This window comes from Sinohyriopsis cumingii, chromosome 6 (genome assembly GCF_028554795.1).
Source record: "Sinohyriopsis cumingii isolate HCF-2022 chromosome 6, ASM2855479v2, whole genome shotgun sequence".
In the NCBI taxonomy this organism is placed as follows: domain Eukaryota; kingdom Metazoa; phylum Mollusca; class Bivalvia; order Unionida; family Unionidae; genus Sinohyriopsis; species Sinohyriopsis cumingii.
The window spans coordinates 23772597-23800114 of NC_142966.1; the positions used below are offsets into that span (position 1 = coordinate 23772597).

The following is a 27518-nucleotide window of genomic DNA, read 5'->3' on the forward strand; positions in this document are numbered from 1 at the left end:
AAAAATTCACTAATTCTAGCTTAATTTCGACTAGCTCCAGATCTAATAACGAATTCCATTTATCAAAAATGGTACTATTATTTACAAATATTTTTGTTGAAATTGCTATAATTTAAATATGAAAGAAATAAGCAAAATCATATTAAATTGACTTTCTGTGTTTATTCACCTTTAAAATTATTTCACATAGAGCGATGTTTTACTCCAAGTCCTGATTAGAAATCTCTTCCAATAATAACAGGCCCAGGGGAAGTGGCTTAAAAAAATCAATTGCCTTGACTTAAAATCTGTTACCTCCCATGGCCATATTTTGTATACACCCATCCCATCCAGAAAAATGAAATGGTCAATCCCTTATACTTTTGATTTTGTTTACAATAATGAACCCTCATTCACATTCTGCAGGGGAGGGTCTCATGGCTAGCAAGATTTCCATAGATTTTACAATTTCTGCATCCTCTGGTGGTGAATTCTGAATAACCATGGCACACACATCTGTTCTTGTGATCTCCAAATGTATACTTTCAGCTTTGCCATCAGGCTAATGATTAGTGTATATCAACATGATGCACAGGACTGGGGGACCTTAGAGTAGTTGTTTTCTGAATACTGCATAAATCTCGGTGTTTCTCGATCGAAGTTGAAAACAATAATGATGTGAGAGAGGCAATGATCTTTTACATATCGATCAGTAAACATTGTAGCTTAAAGTTTCTTAATTAGTTTATGTGATAGTACAATGGATATGTTATCATTACACACAACTCTCACTCTGTATCAACAGAATCAGTGGCTACCAACTAAATGAACTAAATGGATTAAAATGAAATGATCTCAGTTCCTTCAGGGTGAAAATATTGTATCGGGGGCTTTTATAAGTCACTAAACCTGCAGCTTGGCTTAACTATCATAGATACTGATCTATACATTACAAAGTCAGTGTCATCAAGTAAGTGCTAATTATAGGTAACTAATGAAATATGGTACTGTTCCCATTCATTGGTCATGTTCTTTGATTCTACGTACACTTGAAGTTTATAACTTTTTTATGCTGATGGTCTTAGTAATGTGGAGGGACCTACAGATGGTGCCCCATCAGGAAGCTGATTAATAATTTGCCAGTGTCTTTTAAAAACTTGAAATAAAAAATGCAGCACTTCATTGGTGGGTGCAAGGTTTCTCTAAAAGATTAGATAACTTTTTTTGGTTGGGGGGCAGGCAACTTACTTAGAATATGAGATGGGACCAATTTTGGTTTAGAAGGGCTCAGACATCAGGCTATCAGATTTTCTGTAGCTCTCTTTTATGGAAATATGCAGTTCACATAAGAAATATGTTGGGTACACTGATTTTGTTAAGAAATATATTTCAGAAGCCTATATTTGTAGGAAAATGAGTACAGAAAATCATGGTTTTCCAAAAAGATAATTTATATTGTAAAATCATAGAAAATCATGTGACAATTTACTTTTCCTATCAATGACATTCTTGTGGTAAGTTGGCCATGAAGATGGTGGACAAACTGTTTTAGGGGAAATAAATATAACTTGTGCTAAACGTTATGTTTACCATGAATCGATTTTTGATGAAGTGTGATAATTTGTGTTTATCAAGAGTTTTAGGGCATAAACATGACTAGTAAAAAATTAAGTCTTACTGTGATGAATTTCACCATCAACCTACAACCTCACCTCATGATGTATTTTGAGAATCAACCTTACCTAATAACAAATATCATAACCATCAACCCACAACATCACCTCATGATGAAACCTTCATCCTTACCTCAAGATGAATGTCACCATCACCCCACAAACTCACCTCATGATGAACATAACCATCAATTTGCAACTTCACCTTATATTGAAACCTACACCCTCATGCTGTGACGAAAGTCACTATCAATCCATAACCTCACCTTATTATGAAACCTATACCCTCACTTCATGATGAATGTCACCATCAATCCATAACCTCACCTCATGATGAAATCTACACCCTCACCTCATGATGAAATCTACACCCTCACCTGACAATGAATGTGACCATCAATCCATAACCTCACCTCACGATGAAATCTACACCCTCACCTCATGATGAAAGTCAACATCAATCCACAACCTCACCTCATGATGAAATCTACACCCTCACCTCATGATGAAACATACATCCTCAACTCATGATGAATGTCACCATCAATCTATAACCTCACCCCATGATCAAACCTACACCCTAACCTTGTCATGAATGTCACCATCAATCTACACCTTCACATCATGATGAATGTCACCAACTCCCCACACCCAAACAATTTCACTTAACGATTTTTACCTTTGATGTTTTGGGCCCCTAATAAGTCATAATCTACTATGTACACTAATCAAATATTTGAGAAGTCTGACAGTAAGGAAAGGATACAAGCAGAAGCAGTTTTAAGATGCCTTACATTGGGAATAAATGGTGAATTGAAGATGGAAACAAATGGACCATAATGCAAGCAAGAGAAGAATGCATGCCTTTGAATTAATTATACAGTCCTAAGAACTGTAATACTTGTGTTTTTAGTTTTACAAAGTCAAGATAACAAGGTCCTTTCAACACTCTGTCATTAAAACAAAAAGAAATTTATTGTCGTCTAAAATAATGGGTAGGTAACATCAATAAAACTTCACAACAACATCTGCTTTGTGATAAAAGTGAACAATCCTATAACATTTTGATAGTTTCTATTTAAACATTTAAAAAAGCTATTGACAAACAATATGTATTTTACAATCACCTGCATACTTCTGCATCAACAGATATTGTCCTTATATATTACATCTGAAACCGAAAACCAACCCCACCATACAATATGTCACAATTTTTTTTATGAAAACAATTTTTGTCTTATATTAAAGAATTAAAAAACATGGCCTGTATTACTAAATCTAACAATAATCCTGTACTTTTGTGCTTCATAAAATTAAATTATAAACACTGGACAAAATATAATTAAAGAGTCCAAGTGGCTCTTTCTAATCTTATAAATGAATGCATCTGCTGCTTTTCAACAACTACCTAATCATGACATATCAATGGTCTTGCTATAATGGAATACATTCCACAGACAGTGTTAAAATGGTGGGGGGCTTGTATTTGTTCCAACAGTAGTTGATAACAATATCTTAACTGTCATTGTGACAGTGACTTTCTAAATTAATCTTTATACAAAAATCTGATGCAATGAAATCTACACTGTGCAATAGTAAATCACAGATACAGTGATGATTCAAACAATTTGCCTAATTTTTAAAATAGTGAAATATTTATCAACTGATAAAGATTATATGTAAGTACAGATCTAGCACCAACAATTCTTTTGAGAGGTAGATGATCATTTTTACATTATACATGTAGGTATCTGTATGAATGGCAAAGTACAGTAAGGACTCTTTTTCTAAATTTGAAAATAAAACTAATGAACTGCATACAATAAATATTCAAAAATTTAATAATAACTACTAAAAATGTGGTGCCTAAAAAACAGCATTCATCAAGATTTTGCTTTCTGTCTTTGATTCCAGTATTCTTCTGTTCTCATTTCTGTGAGACGTGATATTGTCCTCTCAAAGGCAAATAACTCCTCCTCTCCTGTGAAAATACTGGCCTGTGACTTGTCGGACAACTGGAATAAGAGAAAGGTACAAATACTTGACTTTGATTGGTTAGACACACAGAATTCGAGAAATAAATGACAATTATTAGTCAAAACCTAAAAATTAAGAAATAATATAGTGCCCTGGAACAAGTTAAATAACTTGATGATATAGATAATAATGATAGTTGGTAATTATGTTACCAATGAAATGTGCAAAAACAACAAACAATACTAAAAAAATGCATAAAACAACAATGTATAAAAATGCATAAAACAACAATGTATCCAAATGCATAAAACAAGTGTAAAAAAATGTGCAAAAACAAAAAAAAAATGTATAAAAATGCATAAAACAACAATGTATACAAATGTGAAAAACAACAAAACAATGTATAACTGCAAAAACAACACAACAATGTACAAAAATGTGCAAAAACAACAATGTATAAAAATGTGCAAAAACAATACACAATGTGTAGAAACAACACACAATGTATGAAAATGAGCAAAAACACAACAATGTTTTATGCATTTTGATACATGTGCAAAACAACAATCTATAAAAATATGCACTTTAGTACTTGGTGAGAGAATTAGTGATTAAACTTTTGGAATATGTGTAAAACAGGCACACTGCATATGGACATGTAAAAATAAAACAGTTCCCTCTTTAAAAAAACTAGTCTTTGAAAGGTCAGAAACCAAACAAACTTGTAAGTCAAGTGAGTCAAACAGTGTTACTCTGTATATCATACATCACATTCTTTTGTGGCAGTTATTTTCAATGTTGGCAATTTATATGTTAGTGATTGGAGGTATTGGGAGGGTTTTTAATTTAGTGTGCATAACCAGTAATATTTTCTATTCACTGCAAAAATTGTCTTCTGTTGTTAGCAAAATTATTCCTCTGTTGAGGACTGGTCAAAATGGCTAATTTGCCATTCAATTAGGAAAAGATCAATAGGAACGAATCAAGTAATTGGATTATGTCATTTCACAGACATGTAAGTCTGTTCCATTTAAACAAAATAATAGTGCAATGTCAATTTTAAACACAGGCTTGTACAGACCACTCCTTGCCCTTTCTAAGCTTGATTGGCTACTTCATGTTCACAGTTTCCAATCAAAGTGCATGGCATTAACAATTCTTCATATTGTTGATAGCAGTGGATATGTTCGAGTGGTCACTTAAACTCATTATTCAGTTTATCTATGATGACAATATTGCTTGCATTTATGTACCAGTATTAAAGACTGAGTGCCCCTGAGAAAGAAGAAACATTTATTTCTGATTCTACTGTATCAATAGGTAATGACATATTTTTATTGGACATGCTGAAAGGAGAGACTAATTAAGTATTTCTGTTTTTTTTTAAAAGATAGGACTGTTCTGTTGTGTTTTCACTTTAAAGTTTCACAAAATAAATTTTGAACAAAAATCAGCCACAAAAATTTTAACAAATAATAACATTAAACAGAACTGATTTTGTGATCTAGTCCGAAGGATGACAAATGAATAACATATTTTCACCACTAAAACAACCCATATGGTATTTCTCTGATATATTGTCACACATGATTTATACAGCAGTAATCTTTAAATGACAACTGTCAATGTAAGCCTAATAGTTTCGTTTTTTAAATTGCTGAAAGATGATTTGTTTGGTTTGATCTTGTGGGATTTAATCCATTTTTCAGCACATGATAGGCAACTGGCATATTTGGTGGAGAAAGAACATAGGAATAACCACCAACATGCCTGAAGCTACTGGCAAGCTCTGTCACATACCCACATTGGCCAAGCTGAGACCTGAATTCAAGTGGACTGAAGTGAGATGTGTTAGTGATCTGTAATGGCAATAACCTTATCTCACTCAACCACTGGGACCATGTTTAAAGATCAATGAGCGGTACTATTATTATGTAGAAAAAATGTCCCATTTCATCTAAGCTTAAATCTGCAGTAATATTTTAAAAAGAGAAATATATTCAATTTTAAAATTTTAATACAATTGTCATCAATAATTTCATTCTCAAAATTTCAAGTAAATTATAAATTTCAGTCTGAAAAGCTTTATTCTTTCAGAGTTTAATATTCAAAAAGTACCCATTCCAAAAGCCTTTAAGTAAATCTTCATCCATAAAAAAGTAGCTAATTCCCATTGATATAAATGTATGTGTACTCAAACACGGTCAAATATTTAATATTTATTTCACCTCTATCTATCCATCTAGTTATATTTCAGAGGACATGTTAGTACTACCAAATATATTCATGTATATATCTTCTTTAACTCAATTATCTGACCAATAATGATTACTACTACTATTAAATAATCTGTTAATATATCACTTACAATACTGTCATACTTTTTTATTTAATATGTTAGAAAACAATATTATTGTTTGAAGTTTGCCAAGTCCTCGATACAGTTCATGGTTCCCACGCTTTTCTGAATATAAATTTCCAGGTCTTTTCCAGGATGAAATTAATTTTTTCAAGGCTAACATATGACACATTACTGACTGGATTTAAAGAACATTCTGGATAATAAAACATGCATTTTCCAAATCTGAAGATGTTTCTCTTTCAAGACTCTCCAAAACGTATACGTCAGAAAAGATGATCATGTACAAAACCACAAAATGAGTCACATGAAAAAAATCGGACTATATTCCCATAAATTTACATTTAAAGCCATTTCAATGTACAGAATATATACTTTACTTTGCTGACCTGCATTATGTTACTACACGGAAACAACATAATTTGCATAAATTATTTTGTTTCCTTTCATCCCTTTAATTCTAAAGAATTCTAGAGCAATATATGTGCATGTTATACAAAGTAAACATTTCCTATCACAGTATGAAAACCCCCAAATAAATGCAAAGTATTAGAATCTTATCTTGTAATACAAAAAGTTTAACCCTGAATTTATGTGTGCCAATAAAATCTGAAACAACATTTTTCAACCAACCTAAACTCCTTAAGACGATTTGGTAAAATTCCATAATTTAAAGACATTTACAAAAGGGTTGATTTAAATTTTGACAAAAGACCTTCAAAATTATATACTGTTGTATAAACAAGGAATGAATTTTATGTAAAATCAACTTGTCTTCTTGTAGTTAAGTAAACCAGTCTCCAAACCGATATTCTTATCGTTTCTTAATATATAATAAAAGGGACGACAATTTCAAATTTCTCCTGCGTTCCATTTAAGATCTTAAACCAATACTTCAAGCTACATGTCACTGTGTAATAGTTTTGCACCAAAATTTAGCTCAGAGATTCAAAAAATTTCTAATCTGGGTTTCCGCATACTATTCCAACCCCATTTTTCATATCTGGACATTTTGGATGGAGTGTAGGTTCAGAGCAATTATATATAAAAAATTTGGAATCTGCCACCACCGTAAGATAGCTTACCAGTGGGCATAGCAAAATTTAAACTATGTTATATTGACTTATACCTGCATGAAATCGATAAGAAAATTATTTATTTTCTCAAAAATGGTAAGTATTATAATCATTATGTCTTTAATCCACTGATAGACTAGACGAAACTCAGCATAGATGAAACCTGGCACAGTACTCGCCATTTGCGTCAATAGTTACATGACTTCACAAATTTCAAACGACGACATCAGAAGTCCAATAGTCACATGATGTCAACAACAAACTCCTTTTTAATGTTGTTGTACAAAATTATTCATTTCCTCAAAAATAGCAAGTATTATAATCGTTATGTCTTTAATCCGCTGAAAGACTAGATGAAACTCAACATAGATGAAACCTGACCCAGAACTCACCATTTGCATTAAAAGTCACATAACTTCACCAATCACAAACGACGACATGTTGTTGTACAAAATTTCAATTATATTAAATGAAAGTCTGATATCTTTTGTAAAAACCGGAAAGAACATAATTCTCAAAATATTTATTTCGAGAACAACTACAAGAAACTTGGCCAGTCTGATTCATCAAGCAGAGTAGTCTGGTTCCCTGCTTCATATGCTCCCTGCGTGAGAGAGCAGATGTCAATGTGTCAGTCATGTGACACAACAAAACTCCCGAAGTTGGTCTCGGAATAAATATACAGAATTTTGTGCTCTTTCGTTTTTGTATTTTTATTACAACTAGTACACGACTTTCCTTTAATATTTTTTTTCTATAATATTTGAAAATGACAGTTGTGAGATTTTGTGTGCTCGTGCGACTAGCAATCAAAATCGCTCGTACCAGCTCAAATTTCATCAACACATTAGTTTTATCATCTTTCAGCAGATCAAAGACATAATGATTTTAATACTCTCAGTTTCTGAGAAAACAAAATAATTTTCATAATGATTTCATGCAGGTATAACTCGATTTAATGTTTAAGTTTGCTAGCCCATCCACTAAGTGGCTATGCTTTAATGCCACCATGTTGGCCTCTTGTGATGCTAGACTGGTTTTCATACCATTCATAAAAAAAACCCCACAGATATTGAGCTGTCAGTGAAACGAAAAGTCTACTAGACATATCTAATCCACTGAGAGTTTGGATTGTCTCAACAAATATATTTATGGCAAGCACCCAAATGATCCATACTGCAACCTCCAAATATTCTGTTTAGAACTCGATAAATTTAACTCAAGATCAGTTCAGTTACGACTCAATTACATAAGTGTTTCAGGTGTCACGTTGTGGAGTAAAATTCCCAGGTTTTACTAGACTTTCATCAATATTTGCAAAATTCAAGGACTTTTCATGGTCGGGAAAACAATTATCATTTCTCCTGACTTTTTTCCCGATTTCCCTGTAACATGGGAACCCTGTACAGTTATTTGTCTCCAGGAACAAATGTAAAATGCTCAGAATCTGTGCAGTACTCATGATCTCATTAACCATTCATATATTTGTTTGGCTTTGTAGGATATGTAGATGCCAACAGCACAGTGGATTAGAAGGTTGGACAAGGAGAAACTTCAGTAATTTCAGTGGTAATGGATTGAGCCCAAGCAGCAGTAATGTATCTTTTTCTGCTTTTCAAATACATCTCACTGAACAAGAGGCCTGAGATGGGCACCAATCTACCTAATAGCTAAATGCAAGCTACCAAGAAATCAGGTTCAGTAGGATGCATTTTGTAGAAATCTCTCCCAATACTGTTATTAAATTGCACATGCTATGAAATTAACTGTTTTAAGGTTTTGGGTTTTTGATATCTTCATCCAAGATTTTGTTTTGCTATCTTAATCCAAGTATGATGGTGCATCAGCATCATTTGTCCAATACAAAAAGGCATTTATGCCAGGAATCATGCTGGAGAAGACAAAGTTCTGGCAGAGTAGGCTCTAACAACCAATCCAATCAAGTTTAATAACAATTGTGAGACCGGTTGCTATGGAAGCAACAGCATTGTTAGAGAAGCAGTCCAGAATATAATTCTGGTTGAAAATATCAGACAAAAAGCTTGCATCAACACTATTTCAAACTGTTCTGGGGAAGAAGCTAAAAGTATGTTTCCAAAATTGATGCTAAAGAAGTCAACCCCTTGTTTTGGGAGCCAACCTTAACACAAATCTAGCAAAGCATCTCCTAAGAATTGTTAGTGATATCAAAACTGGCTCAAGCATTCTAAATGAGAGGCTGAAGATTTTAGGTTGAAACATGCTTTCCATATGGTTGTCTTCAAGTCAGAGCATTGCTAGGGAAGCATATTATAAGAAAGTCACCTAGCAGGTTTGATCCAAATTGGCAAAGCTGACCTGGACAACAAGTTGAAAAGTTTTCCATGTGACTGGATTAGAAGCCATAATATTGTTAGTGGAGCACAAGCATAATGAGAACTACTACTACCTTGGAAATCCAGCCCTCCCAGGTAAAAACGTTTACCAAATACTACAAGTTATCTGCCCATCTAGTTGGCAGTTGGAGTGATCTCTCCTTGACAAAAAAGATTTACACTAAATCATATAAAATCATCAGTAACTGAATAGCGGCTGGGAGGGTGTATATATATTATGGTTGGGTAAATATTATTGAAAAAACATATTTACTAGAAATAATTGGTTTCTTCTTCAAATATGTTACCCAATCATAATACCTTAGAAGAATAATAAGAGTTGGTGGGAGATTCAGCCCCTTACTCTAGCGAGACCATCTCCAGACCCCAAAGGTATGTGAGACAGCTTCTAGATAACTCGACTGGAAAATAGATTCCAGGCCAGGGAGTGTATTCAAATGGGACAAATTTCCCTCCTACATATCCAATGAAATCATGAAGCGACATCTTTATGAAGCTGTCGAGTGACTCGGAAGGTAATCTTTTGCACTATGGGTAGAAGTTCCACCAGGTTAAGTTGAGCCTTTTAGGATTAAAGATCTCTGATAAAAACTGGAGAAGTGTACTCAGATTTCCATCTCAACGCAGAGAACAGTTTGGCTCACGTGCAATGTTTGTGGTCACTGTCCTAACTTCGTGAGCTGATATGTGAAGCAAAATTAATTGGTGTGGGGTTACTTTAGATACGTGGAACAGATAGCCCACTTTATCCAGCTGAAAGTGTCCATGTTGATATATCTTCCTTCCTCTGTTCACAAGCAAAATGAGACATGATCTCCCTCAATGCAACACCTCAATCTTCCTCAGTACCACTTCAGAGCTTGTACTGGGTCCTGTAGAAGAAGAAGTGTCCAGAGTAGATAGGAATTATTACCAACATCTGATTACCCATGGAAGTTAGCCTGCTCTTGGCAATGAAAGAAGGGGACCTCATGAGTGATATGGATCTGTCTTGTCAAAACTACATGCAGATGGTCAACCAATAGGAAATGTATTTGTTAATTCTGTCTACTATTTGCCAATGCAGTGATGAGGCAGGACATGTATAACAGGTGAACTAATTAAGCTCTTGACAGCAGTTCAAATGGTGTCTTGTTCAGCCAGGTTAAAACCCATTATAAATTTCACTTTTGGCAAGGATCCAGTATCATTAAACAGGTGAAATGCAAAATGAACAGAAGATTGGATAGTTCTTTGGTTTGTCCGATATCATTGCTTCCATGATAATGCAGTGTGCCAGTGATTTTGGAACAGTAGGCTTTTAATTGTGATTGGTGCAAAATGTTTCTCGTCGAAGAGCCATAGTAACTTTGTTATTGGGGTATGGATGCCCGCAGTGTTATAAAGTGTTCTTGTACGCACTAGTGAGAATATATTTCATTGCCTTTACAGTGGATGGCCATGACATGAGGGATTCTTCACCGCTTATTGTGAGGACTATTTGTTCTTAAGGGTGTATTTTAATAAGATCCAGACTTGCAGGTTCAATAACTCTGGGCTGGGATGAAACACCTGCCATAGTGGTTGCTTAAAGCAGATATGGGAATATCTTGATTCCTGATGATTCTACTGTGAAATTGATGAGTTTGATCAAAGATTTCCCATTTCAACTGAATAATCAGGTCAAGGAGACACTTATATTCTTTTTCTACCTGTATCAGCTTAGGAACCTGAGGTGTTAAAGTGTATACAGTTGGCTGTTCCATTCTACAGAAAGAGCATTGATTATCCAGGTCTTTTGGATCCAGGACTGGTGAGACAATGGTTGGGATTTTGGCATTCCACCATGTGGCCAATAGAAACATCATAGGTCAATCCCACTGAGAATGTATTGAGTGAAAAACAATGGATGAAGAGACCATTTCATTTGTATTAGTTCATTCTTGCAGGAGAATGAGTCTATCAATTCATTATCAGTCTAGGATATGTCAAACTTGAATGCAGATTTATCGTTGAGGACACCACTCAAGAAAATTCGAAACAAGAATACAAAGGTTAAGACATGTTTCCACTTTGCTGTTTGAGACAAGTCACCACAGTGTTGTTGTTAGAAGGAGAACTCCATTCCCATGTAGATTCTACAGCCACCAAAGAAAAGCATTCAAAACAGTTTTCTTCTCAAGAATGTTGACATGTAAATAATGATCCTGAGGGAAGCCACAATCCTATGGCATCCTAAGATGGTAGAGACTGTACAGGTAAAATCACTGAAGCTTCACTTATGGTAAGCTGGAGGCTATTAGTAAGCCATGTATAGAAATCTTACCTGTACATACCCGACAATGGTGAAATCTTTACCGTAGTATAAATAAGTTTTCTATAGTACATACAAAACCTGATAATAAAAAAGGCACTGAAGCATCATTATTGATACTTAAAAGTCGATGCTACAATGAGATAATGTTACCTGTAGGAAAGGGCCAAAAACATTCCATACAGTGAAGCATCACATATGAAATTATGAAGTGGATGCTAACACAGGATAATACAGAAAACTGACCTGTATGTATCCAAATGCAGTTGCAATTATACAGCAAAATGAAATTAGTTTTCTATCTCATATCATGCATTAGACCTGCACTTAATAATATGGCTTTGTGAAGGGATGCAGACCTGCCAACCCTGACAAGTCCGTCTGAGTAAGGCAGTTAATTTTCTTCCACAAGATTGACTAGTCTTCAGTAAGGTGTAACAAAATATCAATAAATGCTAATGTAAAGCTGGAAAATGTAATTAAAAGTTTGACGCATTGACGATAAACATTATGTTCAACTGAAAAGTTTGTAAAGTACACGTAGTACCACTAGTACAGTTGCACAAACTCTAGTTCCAAACCCTATGCAGCTCAATGGCTTGTTGCTATCTCTCAACTTGACATAATTCTTGGACATTCTTTTCCATTCACATGACGATGGCAATCACATCTCCCACCATGAGACATACATTGGCACGTAGTGTCCAATAAATGTAATTGTGTCCTTTCCAGCTTTTATTCACAAGAATCTGAATATTCCTTTTTATTCTTCTGTGTTGATTATTAACACTTTTCTAGAAGCTTATTTTCCCTTTTATCTTAAACATGCATCGCTTTCTGGACACCATTTTAAAAATTTTTAAAATCAACAGTATGATCATGCAGACACTTCTAATGAACAAGTAGGTGTATTTAAAGCATCTGGGGTGCTGCTGTAAAGTTAGTCTGGTTCCCTGACTAATTTCACTAATTCTAAGATGAAACCCAAATCCAAATAAAACACGGATGAATCAATTATCCGGATTTTCAGCAACCATCATTTTTCCATAGTTTTTGCTAGTATGCATAAGTCCATATTTTAAGGGTAATTTTTGTAAGACTTTAGAATCCATAGTAACCTGTGAAGTACATATCAAAGATGCCTAAGTGTGGAAGACAGAAAACTGGTAAGACTGATAATAAGAACTTTGTTGTTGATAATACGATAAACAGAAAACTTGGAAATTTATAGATGAAACTCCTCCAACTTGTTTTCAGGTAGAAAACTTCCAAACTGCTTCTAAAGATTTTGTGACTTTCTGTAGACAGCATGCTACTCAGCACAAGTTGAATAGGAAACTAATAATTTCACCAAGTCCTGGTATCATGGAGAGATCACAGTGGACATATACTTTAATCTTTTTAGCTAAAATGTTTTAGCCTGTGAGTGCTATATTTGTACAGTAGTAGTAGTTCTACCAAGGTACTATGAATGAGTAATGTATTTGATGAAGAAAGGCACTTAACCTGAATTTCTCCATTCAACCCAGCTGTACTAAACTCTGCTGGGAAGCTGTAACCTGCAAATGACTGGCAACACAGTCAGGAGTCATGCATTGCCAGCTGATTTACACCATGGAAACAAGGGTAATTTCTAGCTTTCTGAACACACAAAGGCAAACAATACTTAAATCTTCAGCTTTTAACAATTTCTAAGTATACAACTTGAACTGAAACAGAAATTTACCTCTTGTATTCCCAGGTCATCCATGAGAAGTCTATTTCTCTCGTAATCTGCTAAACTAATTTTCCCTCTTCTGAACAAATCCTTTGGATATGCTGCAGCAGAACACACCAATCTAACCTACATGAAGAAGATGAAAAGGAAAACTAAATTCTTGGTCTGAAAATCACACCATGAGATTGATTCTATGCACTTAATCACAGATATAACTATAGTAAATACAGTGCAACCTTCACTAAACAGCCCATCAAGGGATGAGACGATGCTGAATGTATAATATGGGAGACTGCTAGTAAAGGAATGTAAAATGATTATAAGGAAAATAACAGAAATGAAAGTTAGAATCTGACTGAATACGAGAGGTGGTTGTACACTGAGGTAACTGTTATTAGTGGCACAAATCTTTATATTCAAAGTCTCCTGGACAGAAACTGAAACTAGATCATAACAAGAATCCCTCAAATGGACTGATACTGTAATGGCTGAAAGTATTTCCAGGAGATCAAGAACATTTCATCTTTTTAACTGCTGAGTGTTGAAACCATTCCTGAGTGATTGGATTTTCAATTCTGGCACTGTGACAGGCAAACTGGATGGAAGATCAGCACCATTTTCATTTAGGACAAACAGGATTCCCCATTAGAGGACTTTGTGAGAACATCCCATCTTAAAATGGCCATCGATTCAGGAGAATTAGTGACAAGATTTTTAATATATTTATTGTGGCAGATATATTTGAAGACAGACTGTCTGCATTTTCATTTGTGATCAACCAGATACCTTAATTAGTCTACTGGTGAAATCCAGACATAGATAAAATAAGGAGGAGTAGCAACATAAAGATTTTCAGGATGGTTACCATGGTGGCCATTTTTAATTACAACCAAAAAGACATAAAAAGTCTTTCAATGAAAACAACATGCCAATAGGACAGTCAGCTCAGAAAGAGTAGTAATAACACAAGCTTCAAGATGGCTGCTGTCGTGGCTATATTGGATGGAGATGGCACTATTTGCATTTATGACCAACTAGACATCATTAAAAGTCTTTGACTGAAAACCCCATGCTGATATGACCATCCGTTCAGGCATAGTTGAAAGATTTTCAAGATGACCACTGTGGTGGCTATACTAAATATAACACTACCACTATTTCATAAGAAGTCTTTGGTGAAAGTCTAATGTCCTAACTTACAGGAAGAGTACCACTGACAAGACTTTTAAGATGGCTTCTGTTGGCTATATTGGACAGCAGATCAGCACAATTTTCATTTAGACCAACTAGACATCATAAAACATCTTTCAGTGTAACTCCCATATTCACCATCCACCCAGGAGATCTAGCAATATGTCCATGTGGAACCATTTTTATGAAAGACCAACTAGACATCATAAAATGACTTTCAGTGTAACTCCCATATTCACCATCCACCCAGGAGATTTAGCAATATGTCCATATGGAACCATTTTTATGAAAGACCAACTAGACATCATAAAACGACTTTCAGTGTAACTCCCATATTCACCATCCACCCAGGAGATCTAGCAATATGTCCATATGGAACCACTTTTATGAAAGACCAACTAGACATTATAAAGCAACTTTCAGTGTAACTCCCCAATTCACCATCCACCAAGGAGATTTAGCAATATGTCCATATGGAACCACTTTTATGAAAAACCAACTAGACATCATAAAACAACTTTCAGTGTAACACCCATATTCAACATCCACCCAGGAGATCTAGCAATATGTCCATATGGAACCACTTTTATGAAAGACCAACTAGACATCATAAAACGACTTTCAGTGTAACTCCAATATTCAACATCCACCCAGGAGATCTAGCAATATGTCCATATGGAACTATTTTTACGAAAGACCAACTAGACATCATAAAACGACTTTCAGTGTAACTCCCATATTCACCATCCACCCAGGAGATCTAGCAATATGTCCATATGGAACCATTTTTATGAAAGACCAACTAGACATCATAAAACAACTTTCAGCGTAACTCCCATATTCACCATCCACCCAGGAGATCTAGCAATATGTCCATATGGAACCACTTTTATGAAAGACCAACTAGACATCATAAAACGACTTTCAGTGTAACTCCCATATTCACCATCCACCCAGGAGATCTAGCAATATGTCCATATGGAACCACTTTTATGAAAGACCAACTAGACATCATAAAACGACTTTCAGTGTAACTCCCATATTCACCATCCACCCAGGAGATCTAGCAATATGTCCATATGGAACCATTTTTATGAAAGACCAACTAGACATCTAAGTAGTCTTCTGGTCAAAATCACATATTAAAATGACCTTCTGTTCAGATGGAGCAACAATAACAATATTTTCAAGATGGCTACCATGATGACCATAGTGTATATAATATCAGCATTTTTGGTTTATTATATTTATGTTGACTTTAATGGCACCTTTAACATATTAATGGCTATATCATGCTGAGGAAACGGGAGTTAAGTGCCTTTCCCCAAGGACACACTAACAAAGCCAACCTGAGCTGCCCTGAACAGGTATTGAACTTGCAACTCTTCAATTATGAGATCAATGCTCTAGCAACTTAAATATCATGGCTCCTAATTTCACTTAACACAGACTAAATATCATAAGAAGTCTTTCAGAGAAACTTGCCATGTTCATATCACTGTCTACTCAAAGAGGAGTAGAAATAAAAAGACATTCAAGATGGCTACCATGATGACCATGAAATAAAAAGACATTCAAGATGGCTGATGTGATGGCCATACAATATAACTATGCAGACCCATTTTCACTAAGGAACAACTAGACACTGTAAGAACTCTACTGGTGAAAATCCCATCTTAGTATGACTATTCATTCAAAAGGTGTAACAGTAATAATATTTTCAAGATGGATGCCTTGCTGGCTATATTGGATGTCAGATTAACACCATATTTATTGATGACCAACAAGATACAGTGGTCCCCATCTTATACAGCCACCTCTTCTACACCAGGAAAGTGGCCATATAAGACAGGTGACCTTTCCAAAGGGGGCTAATATTTGTGAAAAGTATATGTCTATGTAGTAAGAAAGCTAAATTGAACTTAAAGCATTAAATATCTTCATTTAAAAGTAACATTAATTATTGGAAGGTTCTTTGTGTCGTAAGAATCAATATATTTCAAGTGAACATACATTAATAGTTCTTATTCTTCAGCACAAAATGTGAGTGGGGTATTGTTGGCATGTGCATTGTCAAAAGCATCATTTAAATGTTGGTACAAACATCGCTTGGCATTTACAATAATTTTCTTTCTATTTACTCAATTTTCCCACAGCTACAGAATATTCTATTTTTATCTGTTATGATATTGTTTATTTAAGTCTTTCCAACAAACATATTTTCTGCAAGAACATTTGAACTCTCCCAATTGTTGCTGAGTGGAATAACTTTAACTTTTTCTTCAAAGGTAAATATTTTCTATTTCCCACTGTTAAAACAAAGTCATATGGACAACATTCTTTTATGTACCAGGGTCCAGCTACATGGAACAAACTGCCCATTGATCTCAGACACAAGGACACTGTGATCTCATTTAAGACTGCTCCTAAAAACACATCTATTTTGACTACAGGACTTAGAGACTTAATAATGTTTACTTCCTAAATTACTGTCAGCATGTTCTTGTTTTGTAATTTCATGGTGTTTGTTTTTGTAATCTTTTCATTTATATGTTACCTAATACTGTAAAGTGCTTAGAGCATCTAAAGATTAAGTGCTGTACTAAGTCCATGTTATTATTATTATTATCTGTCTATTCCATTCAGGAATATAGCAATAGCAAAATGTTCAAGATGGTTGCTGTGGTGTCTACACTGGCTGTCAGATTTGCACCATTTTCATTCAGGACTAACCAGACATCAAAATCTTTCACATCACCTTCCACTCCTTATAATGGATATCAGATTGGCACAATTTTCATTCAAGATCAAATAGACATTATAGAGAAAACCCAAAGTCAATATGACTTTCTGTTCAGGAGGAGGAGCAATAAAACTTTTCCAAATGGTTTCCATGGTGGTCATACTGGCATTAGATCAGCAACATTTTGATTTAGAATCAAGTAAACATCAAAAGAAATCGTTTTAGTGAAACCGCCATGTTCATATTACTGTCCTTTTAGGAGGAGTAGTGATAAAAGTTTCACAATGGCTGCTGTGGTGACCATAATGGACAGCATTTGGAACCATTTTCATTCAGGTACAACTATCATCATAAGAATTCTTCTGGTGAAAATCACACATTGATATGATCATCAATTCAGTAGGAGTTGTGATAGCAAGATTTTCAACATGGCTGCCTTGGTAGCTATGGGTGTCAGACCAACACTATTTTCCTTCAAGACCAACCAGACACCACAAGTTTTTTTGTGTGTACAACCCATGTTGATACAGGAAAAGTGATGTGTGTGTGTGTGTGTGTGATTTGGATTTTTAATGTAGCTTTAACAAATTTTCAGTCATATCACTATGATGTCTGCAGTGTGGCAGTTTATCGTGATGCCTAGCACTGGGGCATCATGCTGCAGACATGTAGCATGATGTCCCACCCAGTCACATTATTCTGACACCAGGCCAACCAGTCCTAACACTAACCTCTTAATGCTGAGCGCCAAGCAAGGCAGCTGTTAATACTAATAAGATTTTCCAGATTGCTGCTGTGTGAGCTACACTGGATTTCTAAGCAGCATCAATTTCATTCAGGACCAACTAGACCACTGGATGAATGTGTGTGTAATGTTCAAGGCAATTCTTCATGTAGTTTAGGAGCAGTAATTACAAACCTAAGCTAGCAGACACATGCACTATAGACAACTGGCCATCCCATATACTCTCCTCATCTGTTTCTATGAACATAAGAACTAAAAATGTAAACTGTAATATTTTCACAAAGAAAGCAAAAAAATTATTTGAAAATTTTTGTTTGAATAAACATAAATAGAAAATGTTTTTCCTTACAGCCTAAAGAAGAATCATAACATAACAGAATAATATTGCAACATTTATGTAGTATTAATATATAATTACATAGCCCAACTTAATATTCCCCATAAGAATACATAATTAAATAACACAATAACCCTCATTCAAAAGTAAAATATGCAAATAGTAGTTTCATCATTTCCAAGACCATACATTGCAATCAATCATAAGTTTTTTATTGCAACATGCCTTGTAATTCTCAAGAACTTGTTCATTAATGTCCACAAAACACAAAGTAATGCAGTCATATCCAATTTGGTTTTAGCAGATGTCTGGATAAGTAAAGATTTTAATGCAGTTCCAAATTACTTTAAAACAAAACCTGTTTCTTTTTAAATGTGCTTTAAGAAAAGTCTGTTTTAATGAACAAATTTGTGTTAGTCCCTTAGAATTCTCTGTAAAGGAAAACTAAAGTAACTGTATACTGTACCTTATTATCATACAAAGTGTCTACAAGAATGATGAACCTCCTGGCTTCTGTTTTCTGCTGCAGTGTCATCTGGGGGACATTCCTAAAGAAGACTGTGTGAAATTCCTTGCTGATGGCTAGATAATCCACTGCTCCAAGAGGCTGAAGTGATAGAAGTCATTCATTGTTGATCTATGATTGTACATATTGACAATCATGATATTCATGGGGTTGAAACAAAATTTTCAGTCTATGAAGCTCAATAATCTCGGAAACTTACTGATTCAACTTAAATTAATTTTTGGAGCAAAATATGTTTCATTGACAACAAAAAAATAATCCAATCATACTACCTAAGGAGTATGATTACTAACTTACAAACCCATCTCTCCCAAGTTAACTTTTAGCTATTAAAAAGCCAAAGGTCTGCCCACAAAGGTGGGAGTCAGACTAGAGTGATCTCCCATTGTATAAAAAGATTGTTGCCAAATCCCATAGATACTTTAGTTAATGATGAAGCACAATGCACACTCTACCAGCATAATGTAAATTGCAAGGAGGTTATGAAGATATATCAGCATCATATTTTATTCCAAAAATTGGGTTCTTCTTCAAACATGTTACCAAATCATAATACCTTAGGAGAATTAATGAAAAATGGAGGGAGCTACATCCTCTTGCCCTTAAGAAGACCCATCTCTGGCTTTCCAATGTATGTGAAGCTAATTTCAACTCAAAAGATTTATACAGGCTGTAATAGTGACCCTCCATGCCCATAAAAACTGACTAGGATAAATCCCACACCCCACAAAAGCATATCTAGCAGAAGTTGATAATTCAAACCACTAAGAAGCTGCCATAGATGCTAGCAAACTAAACTGAGCCTTTTTGGATGAAGCTACAAAAGGTTGTCTATGCCCTTCATCTCATGGCTTGTATAATGTCTTGTAAGGAACATTTGTGTTTCAATGCTATGCTGACAACTGCCCTAACCTCAAAATATTCAATAACTTCATTTAATGTTGGGTTAGTTATCTATACTCAAAGTGAATAACTGATCATATCCAGGATGATAAAGCCTGAACTGGGGCCCCAAGTGGGCGAGTGGTCTAAAGTGCTCACCATTACGCATCATTGCCATCTCACTTCTGCATACATGGGTTCGAGTCATGGGTTTGGCCAATGTGGGTATGTGAGAAAGCTTGTCAGTAGTTTCTGGGGTTTTCCTGGGTTCTTCCTCCACCATTTATATTGGCGGCCATGTATAGCCTATATTGTACTGAAAACTGGCATTAAACCCAACAACAACAAAGCCTGAGCTGAGATATCAAACTTTCCATCTTTCAAAGGTACAAATAAGCAAGATCTCCATCTTGACAGCTCAGTTCATTTCAGGTACCACTTAAAAACATTTGTTAGGTCCTCAAGATGACCCTGGGGCAGAGGGTATAACAGTGACAGAGGTTTCACCACAAATAACTTATTGCCCATGAATGGGAGCCTATTCTAGGTAATGAAACCATGGGCCATCATGAGTGAAACTGAACGATCACGATGGAACTCAAGATAGTTTGAACTGACCAACATGGTATGTTTTACACTGATTCTGCCTGCTGTAGCTAAAGTGACTAGGAAACAGGTTTTATAAGATAGATGAACCAACAATGCTCTACATAGTTCAAACAGATACCATTTGAGGCACAGAGGAAGGGCCTCCAGTTGTGATAGGTCAGAGTTTGCAAGAATGTAGGAGAGGTCTTTGTTTTATTATATATAGTCCCTTCCATGATGATGAAGCAAGTCTCAGAAAACAATGATAACCTTTTCTAGTGATGGGTGCTAACTTCTTGACCTTAAAAAGCCACAGGAAAAGTGTGTGTGTGTGTGAATTGGATTTTTAACATAGCTTTAACGATGTTTCAGTCATATTGCTATGATGTCTGCAGTGTGACAGTTCATAGTGATGTTAGCACTGTGGCATCATGCCGCAAACATGTAGCATGATGTCCCACCCAGTCACACTATCCTGACACCAGGCTGACCAGACATAACACTAACCTCTTAATGCTGAGTGCCAAGCGAGGCAGCTGTTAGTACCATTTTTGCTAGTCTTTGGTATGACTCGGTTGGGGATTGAACCTATGATCTCCCGCATCCGAGGCAGATGCTCTAACCACTAGACCACCGGAGCGGTCACAGGCTGCAAGAAAAAGTTTGATAACTGTGGTAACAAAGTATTAAGTGACATGGTGTGTTCTTGCACAAACAACTGTGAAAAGTAGTAAGCCTTCTTATCCCAGAAGATTATGCCACCACATGTTCTGAGGAATGTTTGCCCCTCTGGGCTTGTTTAATATGATCCAGACATACAGGTTCAACAGATCTGGATTCAGATGAAATGCTTGCCATTTGGGTCATCTGGGCAGGTAAGGAAAGACCCCGCATTTATTTAGGATTTCTACTTCCAGGTTTAACAAGTTTAACGATTTTTCCCACCAGAGGGAAGCAAACAGGATAAAGCAGCACTCTGAGGAGACTGACTCTGTTCACATACATAAATCTAAACTACATCCACAAGTGGGTGAAATGTTGAGATGGTGTAATGTTGTATTTGTTGGCAAGGAATTCAATGCAGAGTAGAAGTGAATATAAAAATAATTTACTGGATGTATTTGCAATGTATTATTCAGGTAGCTGGATGTCCAGATATGAAGGTGGTCCTAAAGTGACACACTACTCTGTACAATATTCTTGTGGAGACCAATGGGCTATGCTGCTGAGCCCAAAAGTTATGTTGAGCTCAAGAATTTCCTAAGGACTTGTTTATTGGAACAATGAGGTATGCATCCTGCTGATTCAGACTTAATGCCATTAAAACCAGTCTTGGAGTCTCTATTCTGAACCATGATGCACATATGAAATGGTACAAGGAGATGAAGTCTATGATTGGCTCAAGTGTGCCCATTGGCCGTTGGCACTAGAAACAGTCTTGAATACGAACCTGGTGACTTTGTGTTTCACACAATCTCTATCATTATTTATCTTAGAAGCTTGTTTATTTCCTGCTGCAGAATGTTGGCCCTGAAAGGATCTTTTGGGACTTCTGTTGCAGTGGTGGCCCTGGACAATGTGGGACAGTGCTGGATGTGATCACTCACAGAAGCCATGGATTGTCAAGGAAGAAAGAATTTTTTTCCATTCCATAGCAAAGTGACTGAGTCTTCCCCCCACTATTATATGTGACAAGGACAGTGTAAACATTTCATTTCCTTCTGGAAGGAGGCTGGTGTGGAAAGAAACTAGTTTAAAAATATCCCCCCTCTCCCTGTTTCTTGTCATCAGTGGCTTTTGAAAACAGTCTTGCTTTAAAATGCATATATAAACTTTATGGCTGTTTCTCAATTTGGTATGCCCTAGTGGGGTCCTTCCTTTTTCTGTATTGGTTATGCCCTAGTGGGGTCCTTCTCTGATCCCTATTCCTGAAAGATCACTGAGGTTCCTGTTGCTGGGCCTGTTTGAAACTTCTTCTCCACATGACACTGAAGAGCAGGCTTGACAATAAAAGCAACAATCTAAGGGTGGCCTTGTGATGTTCTTTGAGGAAAGTGGAAGTGGAGAGACATGTATCTCTTTCCACAGGTTGTAAATTCACTGCTGTCATGACATTGACAGTGGCAAGAGTGTATTGTGTTGCCCTGTTCAGCACACATGCCATATGCAAAACTGATTCCTATAAGTGACCAGTAGGCATAATGGTAGAAAAAGCTAGGCTGTCTTCTACCTGCTGGAAGACATAACATGGATGCTGGGTCAAGCGTTGAGTATAGTGCATCAATGTTTGGGACTAACTGCTGAGTGTCAATGAAGTGTGTCTGGTCATCTTTAATGAAGAAGGTCTTGACGTTTGCAGGCTTACTACATCTCTGTTGATGGCTGATATTTCTGCATGAAATATGGGGGCAGTGTATGTCATTCCAGGTGTGTCATGTGAGTATCACTGGCCAGTTTAAACCACAACACTGAATGCACATTGACTTCCCCAGTGTTGACACCTGTAAATACAGAAAACTAACAAACAGTATATCCAGGTAAAATTAGTCAAGGATTGTATAACTTACTGAGAAGTGGACACTAGTGAACAATATGAATAACATACATGATCCAGTGGTCTGCAATTACTGAGTCAGTGACTGAAAAGCATCACATAGACTTACTGTGAAGTGGACCCTTATAAATAAATAAATGTTTATAAAAAATGTCTACATGACCTTTCAAGATTGTTAATTCTCAGCCAGTGACTACAGACATATAATAGGTCAGTACATTACCAAATGAATGTACTAGTGATCAGGGCTGGTTATGATAAAATGATGCCAGCGTGTATCTTGCAAGATTAAGTTCTTACTTACCTGAGCACATTAACATTTGGACATTTCTCTCTGCTACCTGTTTAACCAGACCTCACTGAAAGATAGAAAAACATCTTTCTGTCCTTGTATCATGTCAATGAAGGTAACTCTTACAGATTACCTCTCCTGTTTCCACTATATGGCCACCCATATTATGGATGTTTACCAGTTTAAGGTCAAATAATACCTGTAAATAGATACTCACATTTGTGGGGAAGAGTGGGAGGGATTGACAGTAATGTGAAATACATAGTGTCCAATTTATCACACTAACATTAGGTAAACAGAGGAGGAAATATCTGAGTATCCAACCCATGTCTCCTCTACTGAAAGAATGAGCTTCTCCTAATGAGAAGTTAGTACAACTGAAGATTATACAGTTCTACACATGTGATGGCAAACCTTCTGGGATCCGACACCTGGCTATTGTCTCACATTCATGCCTGGGTTTTGTTATTAATCGGCCCAGTAACTCTCTGGGCTGTCTTGTCAATAATGGGTCACAGTAACTGTCTACCAGCAGTTCAACAAGATTCAGCTAATTTGTTAGGCTATTTCAAACAAATACAAGTTGGGGAGAACAGACTGGGCATGCCAGTCAACTGAATCCACTACGTCTCAAACTGAGACATTACATTCGAAGGCCAGGCTCACGGAAATTGCTCATATTTCATGATCTGAAATACTGTGAAAGTACACAGTATGTTCAGCTAATAACCCCCTTTAGCCAAGAGGCCATTGCTTATCGCCTGCTTTCTTGATTTAACCAGTAGGAACATCCTTTGATGGCTGCCATGTAAATTCTCAGTATCCCACATAATGGGTTCTGCAGCATGAACTCTCTCAATGCATCAACTGAGAAGAGAGAGATCATATAGTTATTTGTTGCTTGCCTATCAACAGTAATTTGCTTTTAAAAATGAAACCAGGTTGTGTCATTAGCACAATGAGCCATTGGAACATAACTGCTTGTAGTTCAGATTCAGCATCCAGCTCATTTACCATGCAAGCTGCTATGAAAACTGCTACAGCAAGATGGAAGACAAGGGCTAAAGTTTAGACAAATCTGTGTTGGCTCCTTTCACACTGAGAGATGAGTTGTCCGCATCCATGAGTATAGCATTCCATATGGTAATGATGACGCTAAACTTTATGTGGAATCACTTGGTGTGGCCTTGACTGGATTTGAAGTGATTGTCACTGAAGGATATGTTTTAGGTAGCTTTGGCGGCATCTGAATGTCCCCCATCAATGAAAAAACACTGGTCAATGATTCTGAATGTGGATGTTTAATACTTTGAGTTCAGAAGATTTAGTCATTCATTGAAAGGAAGAAGAAAGAAAAATAAGTGCATGCACCATAATACATAAATTCTTTAAATAGGTGAACTTGCCTTACCAAGATGCATAATAAACTATTCAAAATAAAATTTGAATGGTCAGAATTAATTACAAATTCATAGATTCTTGAGAGACAGTTTTCACAGTTGCAAGCAAAAGTTTAAACTAATAAACATCCAAGATACGGGTACCACCTAAAGGGAACAAGGAATTTAATCTGTACAAGGTAATTACCTTTGTCTATGCAGCAGAGAGTAATTTTCAAATTTTCATGTGATCAGGTAATGTATTTGCACTCATCTACCGGCTACACAGTGTCAAAAATATCATCTGATCAGGACTTGTGAGGTCTCTAAAAGTGCTCATTTCCTAGCACAAGACGAAGTAGCAACTGAAGAATGAATAATATTTGGTGCTAATCCCTATAATAAGAGGGATCGTTCTAGTCTGACACCAATCTATGTGGAAGATAACATTGGTTTTTTTAGAACTTAAAGTTAGCTTGGGGTGGGCTGGGTTTGTAAGGCAGTGGTCATACTCCTAAGTTAATTTTGTTGTTGTTGTTGTAGGGTTTAAAGCCATTTTTCAGCACACATGGCGGCCAGTATTAATGGTGGAGGAAGAACCCGGGAAAACCCAGGATAGAACCACCGACCCACAAGAAGCTACTGGCAAGCTTTCTCGCATACCCACACTGGCTGAATCCGAGACTCAAACCGGCGCAGACAGAGGTGAGATTGCAGTGATCCGTAACAGACAGCGCTTTAGACCACTTGGGGCCCCAGTTAATTCAGTAATGTATCTGAAGAAACTCACCTCCAATCTACTGCTCCAGAGAATGTGTGTGTACTACTGACCTTTTAGTTCTGTTTCAAAACAAAACACATGAAAAGAGCCTACTAAACAAGAAAGCCTATCTAAAAATCCCATACTATGCTTGTTCCATCTCAAGACAGATTAGAGTGATATATTATTTTACATTCCTCATCTATATACAAAATAAAATGATTTCTAGCAGTTGCAAGAGCTTTGTTCCTCTAATAGCATGCTAACATTCAATGAAAAATGCTGAAAGACTTATCATTTCTGAACTTTGAGCTTTAGGTTGAGTTTTGAGAATATGAAGACAAGGCTTCAATGAACAAATTAGCATTACTCCTGTCCCTATATTCTACAAAACTTTGTTAGTAACATCATTTGGGGTCAAGCTCAAAGTTGTAGAATTTTAACATTAAGTTTATTTGATAAGAATGATGACAGAATCAAGAGTTCTCAAGTTTCTTAATTTTTGTTCCATGGATTAACATTTTAAACATTTTAAACTTAAATAACAAAAGTCATCTGATTTGGAGCTTTCATTTTCAGCTTAAGTTTGTTTGAGTTAAATAAAAAAGTTTCATGAGTATCAGCCAGTTCTTAAGTCAAGAACTAATTCAAATTCAATATTAATTTTTAAAAAGATTAAAACAGCTTTTCTCTGCCAGAGACTTTACATGTATGCTTACCTGTCTACACATACTGTCAAAACTTGTGTCCAAGATTCCTCCACATGTTGTTGGAAGTACTAAATTTCTGCCCAGGACATCTAAGACTCTGGAGTGAACATCTGTAATGGACCAAACAAAATATTAAACACATGACTTTTATGTTTAAAAAACTGAATATTCTTAACAGTACTAACAGTATAAACATGCACAGATTAAAACTATTCTGAACTTAAGCCATCTACTCCAATTAGGTGAAAACAACTTTTTGTTAATTATCTGCAAAGTATGCAATATTTCCAAGGAAATATGGTTTTGTTAAAAAATTAACATAGTGGCATCACTGTACCAGTAGATTTAATGGTAAAATATACTGCAAGTTTAGAATTAATAATGATGCCCATTACAGTTAAAATCATGTCCATTTCAAACAAATTCATGTGTCTGAGCTTCATGTGAAAGCTCTTTAAGAAATGGTTTTTAATTTTCTGAGTTTCTCAGAAAGCAAATTTTGTAAATAATGTTTCACTCATAATTACTTAGCGATCACATTACATAAAGACAACTTTCTTTGGTACCTCCAAATCCAGCTGTCCTGGAAAAATGAAAAATGTCTTTCTGTCTATATGGCGATATAGAACAAGGGAAGCAACTCTTACAGGTTATCTCCCCTTTCTCCCCAACAGGTAAGTATTACTGCAGAAACACAACTCAGCACAAAAAAAAAATCACTTTTGCCATCAAATAGATTACCTGAGCACAATACATTAAGAGAATAGGTAAGATGAGGAGGAAATGCTGAATGTACTACCTCAACCTGTGTCACCCAGGAAAAGCATGATCATTGTACTAAAAGGATGAACTTCTCTTAAAGTTAGTTTAGTACAATTGGAGACAATTTTTATATACATGTGTGTGGGAGATCCCCGTGGGATTCCACATTTGTTTATTGTTGCACCAACAAATGTTTCCAAGACAAAACCAGTGAAAGTGGCAAATTCATGCCTGGGTCTAAGGTTGTGCATGCATGAATGAGAGTGGTCACTGTCTGTGCAGTTACCCCATACCCAACAAGATTCAGTTCTCTCTTTAGAAAAACCATGTCATGCAAATGGAAACTAAACTCTGCTATGTCCCAAACTGAAACATTAAATTCAAGGCCAGGCTCATGGAAGTTGCTTGTATTTCATGAGTTGAAATCATCATTAGTGATCCTGTGAGAGTTCAGAGTACAATGATTGAATACCTGTCTTTAGCCAAACAGCCAGTGCTTACATTCCTACCTTCACTACCTCCTAACTTTTTGCACATAATGGCAGCAATGGGGCTTTATGATGGTATTGATTGAAAATTAAACAATGTTTACATGAAACT

General features: G+C 35.9%; 1 protein-coding gene across 4 annotated transcripts in view; it reads right to left on the minus strand.

Annotated features, from left to right (window-relative positions):
* Window positions 1-142: 142 nt before the first annotated feature.
* Window positions 143-27518, minus strand: part of LOC149796492 (AFG1-like ATPase) — a 62218-nt gene continuing 34842 nt past the window's right edge. For 3 of the 4 annotated variants that reach the window (XM_089961207.1, XM_089961206.1, XM_089961208.1), the window contains 4 exons: window positions 26166-26266; window positions 18932-19072; window positions 13459-13575; window positions 143-3667 (listed from right to left, as the gene is read on the minus strand). In XM_089961207.1, the coding sequence (XP_089817333.1) occupies window positions 3536-3667; window positions 13459-13575; window positions 18932-19072; window positions 26166-26266 (491 nt within the window). In that variant the 3' untranslated portion in view covers window positions 143-3535. The remainder of the gene's footprint in view (window positions 3668-13458; window positions 13576-18931; window positions 19073-26165; window positions 26267-27518) is intronic. The other variant, XR_016421705.1, reaches the window with a different exon arrangement.